Source organism: Artemia sp. Qi Xiang Cuo, unplaced genomic scaffold, assembly GCF_049724085.1.
Source record: "Artemia sp. Qi Xiang Cuo unplaced genomic scaffold, ASM4972408v1 HiC_scaffold_23, whole genome shotgun sequence".
NCBI lineage: Eukaryota > Metazoa > Arthropoda > Branchiopoda > Anostraca > Artemiidae > Artemia > Artemia sp. Qi Xiang Cuo.
The window spans coordinates 2,183,147-2,189,274 of record NW_028297432.1 but is presented as its reverse complement, the minus strand read 5'-3'; the positions used below and the strand labels follow the sequence as shown (position 1 = coordinate 2,189,274).

At 35.0% G+C, this 6,128-nt stretch overlaps 1 protein-coding gene across 1 annotated transcript; it reads left to right on the top strand.

Annotated features, from left to right (window-relative positions):
* Window positions 1-309: 309 nt before the first annotated feature.
* On the top strand, window positions 310-2,373 carry LOC148938958 (glycogen [starch] synthase-like). The gene is made up of 2 exons (XM_089107395.1): window positions 310-1,409; window positions 2,166-2,373. Exons 1-2 carry the CDS (start codon window positions 310-312, stop codon window positions 2,371-2,373), a joined length of 1,308 nt encoding a protein of 435 aa, XP_088963521.1.
* The last annotated feature ends 3,755 nt before the right edge of the window (window positions 2,374-6,128 follow it).

Here is a 6,128-nt window from a genome sequence, read left to right as displayed (position 1 = left end):
TTTTGCAAAGGATATTTATAGACAAAATAGCAGTAAAACCCTCAGAGAAGAGGTACAAAAATGAAAATGCAGTGCTCATTTGAAGATCAGTAAAAACTTGTTGTAATATTTTCATGATAAATTTTAAAACCACAAGTAGAGTATACTAAATGAAAGTAGTATGTTTTTTAGTGAGAATGTAAAAGTTTCTTCATTAATTAGACAATATCTTCTCACGTTCCTCTTCTTGTCCTATTTTCAGTAATTTCTGATTGAAAGAATCAATAATTTATGCGTTATTTTTATATTCTTTTTCATTTTGCAGGGGTCATGATTCAATGCAGCATAGATCCAGTCAGCTCAACTCAAAATCAAGCCACACCAGAACATATCAAGGAGAACTGCCAACACCATTCAAATGTAAAATCTCCTGTTTGGACCTTTGAATGTGCATGGGAAGTGGCTAACAAAGTCGGAGGAATATATACAGTCATCAGCTCCAAAACCGGTCATTCTGTTGAAATGATGAAAGACAAATATGTCCTTCTTGGCCCTTATAAAGGAAAGTCTTCTAGAGAAGAAATAGACGAGTTTGAGTTTTCTCCTGGTCCTCTTTACAATGCTGTTTTCAAGATCCGTGATGCAGGGCTGCGGGTACACACTGGAACTTGGCTTGTTGACGGAAATCCTTTAGTTATATTATTTGATATCGCTTCAGTATCACATAAAATGAACTGTTACAAGCATGAACTTTTTGAGAAAACAAATATTGGAATTCAACAATCTGATATGGAATCAAATGAATCTGCTTTATTTGGCTTTTTGGTAGCAGAATTTATTGCTGAATTTAGTTATTTCTTAAGTATATGTGTAGAAGACTCTCCAAAAACAGTGTGCCACTGTCATGAGTGGTTATCTGGAGTAGGTTTTATTTTGCTGCGGCTATGGAAAATAAAAGTCGCAACAGTATTTACTACACACGCAACACTCCTTGGACGCTACTTGTGCGCTGGCAGCACAGATTTTTATAACAACCTGAACAAGTTTGACATTGACATCGAAGCTGGAAATCGGCAGATATACCACAGATACTGTTTGGAAAGAGCTGCAACACACATGGCACATATTTTTACAACAGTGTCTGATATAACATCAATGGAAGCTGAATGTTTGTTAAAACGAAAGCCTGATGTAGTAACACCACACTTTCTAAATATCAAGAGAGTCAGTTCACTGCACGAATTTCAGAACATCCCTGCACGTAACAAGGAAAAAATTCATGATTTCATTCGAGGCCATTTTTATCGTCATCTTGATTTTGATTTAACTAAGACCCTCTATTTTTTTATTGCCGGACGATACGAATTCGGAAACAAAGGAGCTGACATTTTTATTGAAAGCCTGGCGAGACTTAACCACTTGATGAAAGAGTCTAGCACTGATGTGACAGTACTTGCGTTTATTATTCTTCCTGCCAAGACAAACAACTTTAATGTTGAAAGTTTAAAGGGACAGGCAGTAGCAAACAGCTTAAAGGATACTATAGAAAAGGTCCAAAAGAATATAGGCAAGAAATTATTTGAAATATGTTTAAGTGGCAAGATGCCTGAATCTGACGACCTCATTTCAAAAGATGACGTTGTCTGACGTAAACGATGTTTGTTTTCCAGCCATCAGTCCCTTCCGCCACCAATCACTACGCATAATATTGCTGAGGATGATACAGATCAAGTACTTACTGCACTCAGACGATGTCAGCTTCTGAATCGTTCCTGGGACCGGGTAAAAGTTGTCTTTCACCCTGAGTTTCTTTCGTCAACTAATTCCCTCTTTAATCTCGACTACGAAGAATTTATTCGTCGATGTAATCTCGGAGTTTTCCCCAGTTATTATGAACCATGGGGATATACTCCTTCCGAGTGCACAGTCCAGGGAATTTCATCGATTACGACAAAACTTTCTGGCTTTGGGTGTTTCATGGCTGATCATGTTACAGAACCTGAGAACTTCGGTAAAAATATTTTAGACAGTAAAAACATCAGCCTCGATGAGTCTATTAATCAGCTACCCATATACATGCTGAACTTCACTCTTTTGACAGAAAGACAAGGTGTAATTCAACGAAACCGAACTGAACGTCTCCGTGAAATACTTGATTGGGGGACTATTTTTCTTTACAATCAAAGGGCAAGGCTCATGGCTCTTAGTGCAGTTTATTCAGATACTATAGTGGACGACGAAGAAGGCTCTCTACAAGTAAAACAACAACACCCTTTATCTGAACCTCAGTCTCCCAGACCTGTAACTCCCGCACTTCTTGGCCGTCAAGATGAGGTTGACAATGAAAAGGAACTAGAGGAACTTAGAAACAGAGCCAGTAGAATTTATTTGTAAATTTAAAGGCATATCGTAGTACCTATATGCATACAAACACGTACTCTACAAACAAGAATCCTTGTTCTCTGTTTCTAATATTTGTTGATTGATAATACTTATTTGGTGCTTTATATAATATATAAAAATTATACTTTTGTAGTTTTACAATGAGTTTCTTTCAAATAAAACATCCTTTGTTTTTATACAATATTTTACTGCAACACAGATAAGGTCATATTGATTTGGACGATGTAGGTAAAAGTGTGTAGGTGCAGTGCACTGTAGTAAACGGTGTATTTTTTTTAATTTTTTTTTTTATTTATTTTTTTTTTTTTTTATGCAATACCTTCAAATATACAATCATAAGCAAACACAGGAGTCTCTCATTTATCTGTTTTTACTTCAGTGCATACAACTATCTATACTACAGAACAAATGTCTTAAAAGTTAGAAAAAATAAGAAACTTCATTTTTAGCGATTTTTCCACGTAGTTGAAGGACAGATGAAGATTTCCCGGCATGATTTGAAAACGAGTTTCTTTAAGCTGAAAGTAAGAATCAACATTAAAACTTGAAAAAAACAGAAACTATTCTGTATTCAAGGGGAATTGCCCTTTTTTCAACCCTCGCTCTTTACGATGAAGGTTGACTTTGTGTCCTGATTGTTTAGGAAAGATTGTCCTGATTGTTTAGGAAAGGGGCGTTCATATTGAATGAGATTTATTTTTTAGAGCTTTAAGACTTTAGCGTAAAGAACGATGATCGGGAAAGGGGCAGCCGCCATCATATATAGACTAATCTGTGCTATTTTTAATTTTTACTGTTGCTCCTTACTGACAGTTTAAACACTTGTTTTCTTTTTCATTTAATAAAAATAAAGAGATAATTTGAAGCTTAAAGTCAGCAAAATTACTGCTTCGCAGTTTATGTATCCTATTTTTGAAAACCTGTCTCGAAACATTTTCTTATATTTGTAGAATGCTGAATATTTAGCGCTTTATTGAAAGATCATTTTCTTGAGTTTTTTAGAAACTCCTTCGCTAGGTGTTGTTTCGTTTCTACAAGACTGTAGGTGCAGAGACCTGAACTGGGAAACTGGCTGCGAAGACTTCCCCCTTGAACAATTTATAAGATCTTTTTTGCGCGCACGGGCATGTTACGAAGCAAAATTTAAGATTATCTCCTTAATGAGCTCCTCAGTACTACAGACGATAAAAATCAAACCAATATCAATAAAGATATGTGAAAAGTGGAAGTGACTATATTTAATTTAGCTGCAAGTCTACATTCATGCCCACCACGTAATTTGCCTTTTAAAAAATTTGATAAAATTTTGGAACTGAAATGTCAATGCAAAGCGCCAAATTTCACAATCAAATGTCACCACGTTATGGCATTGTTCAAATAAAATTTATTTTTATATTATTTATTTTATTATATTATTATATTTATTATATTATTTTATTTATTTTTATATTTATTTTTATATTTTATGTATAATATTTTTTTCTCCACATTATTGGGGGAGGCAACTGGCCCCCCTTGCCACCCCCAAACGACGCCCCGGGTCGGATCACAGCTTGATCAGAAAGGTTGAAAATTAGCTCCAGGGGCAATGTGATCCATGCATCCTCATGGGTAAGGGCTCCAATTTTTGCAAAAAGCTAACTTTTTGAAAAAAATTTATTGGCACATTCTAATAGAACGGTGTACTTGCTGTACCTTGTCAAACTCAGGATTGCGCAATTGCATAGAATTAAAAAGCTTTGCATTTTTCTCAGCCAAGACTTATTTGCATTCCCTTGGGCATGAGCCCCTAATTATAAATGCCCAATGTACGACAGAAACATTGTTTGTAGAATTTTGTAGATCGGAGGGCATATCAAACCTTGTCGAAATCAGAACGGTCCATAGATTTTTGTCTAACTGTAGGATCAGAGTACTTTCTACCATCCCCAAACTTCGTGAATTTGGATACATACCTTATTGGCTTGTGACTGTTCAAAGACCCTTTTGGGAAGAATCTTAGATGATCAGATTACTGTCCTGAGCCAAAATATTGTAAGTACAAAATTCTCCTGATATTTGATCATGTATGAACCGAAGAATTCTTCATTTTGTATAATCTTTGGCCTATGTAATGGATGTACCTTGTGACATTTAAAAAAAGGTCTTATCTTAACTACTCCTGTTTGCTGACAAAATCTTCCAAAAAGATCTTTTAAGCTACCAAACAAACGTCGTGGACCCGAAATCGATAAGCATTTGCTTCATAATAAATGGTTGATTCTGGATAAAAATAGTATAGGAGGGTTTTGAAGCCACTATTTACAAATATAGGAGTCAGATCAGTCTCCAACAGTAAGTTATAAAGATGACTTACTGTATTTAAACTGGTGAGAATTTCTTGAGATGATTGTTAACACAGTAGCGTGAATTAGTAATGAGTGTGTCTTTTACGTATTTCTTGTCAGCCTTATCTTGTAGAACAGATGGCTCTAGTGGGCTACTATTTCGATCGGAAGGATTGCAATGGCTACCTGAAGTGCCTTCAAAGTCCTCTGTACGCTCGAAACATACAGAAGGTCCAAAATTCACCTCTACGGGTGAAATGATCTGTTAGTCTCAGAACAAGGGTACCAGATTATGCAAATAGTCCAAATTAAACAGGGATATTATACACACATTTTTATAGAAGCGTATATTTTTGACATTGATGAAACCAGAGCTATACTAGGGTATTTCCGGTATTATTAAAAGGCCTAAAGTAAGATCCCTCTCCTCGTAAGCTTATTTTCTGGCCCTCTCTGATAAATAATGCTAACTTTCAGTTTTCAGCCCCTTCACTCAATAATTCATTTACTCCGTCTCCGACAGCCTTTCGTCAGCACTACGTAGGCTCTATATCTGTAATCAGCAATATGTACAAAGTATCTTCAATGTACTCCAATACAGATCTAAAATCATTGTGCTGCAACTCCGACCCCACCTTCTCTAACATCGGCTACTCCTGTAACATTTACTATTAGTTAACAATAGCTGCTATCATTTGCATACTATGATTCATTGAAATACATTACTACTCTTTCATTAGCTCGTATTACCACTATCAAATATACACAAAACTATGTCAGCTAAAAATTAATAAAAATTAAATCTTAAGAACCACAGTTGTTCAATGTAGCAAAATACTAAATTTATTATTTAAAACCAGTAGAAAATAGACAATACAAACGTTTAACTTAAAATAAATATAAATTACCGCAAATAACGGTGGCATTACCAGCCTTCCAGTCTTAAAAATGCTAGCTATCCGCACTTTGTTTAAAAAATTAATAAATATCGTTTTTCTTTTATTTTTACTCTGGCCTAACACAAAAAAAGGACGTTCTGTTCAAACTTCCAACAATTCCTTTTTTTAATATTATCATATTTGTAATAATCACTTTAACTTTACTAGCCGGAGCTGTAATTCATTTTTATCAATGTTTTAAGGGTCTCTCAGTATGCTGATTAAAAATCTGTGCCTAATGATGCAACATATCATTAATGATATGTTGATGATATGTGATATCAACATATCATATATCATTCCTCTGGCTTGATGGATTTTTATTGGAAATAAATACATACATACATAGAAGTCTATAATGAACTAAAAATTTCAGAAACAGTGTTTGATTTCAACCAAAGTTGATATTCAAAACTTCTGATTGCAAACCTTGAGCTATTCTTGTAATGAACCCTAAATGCCCCAAAAATGCTAGCTATCC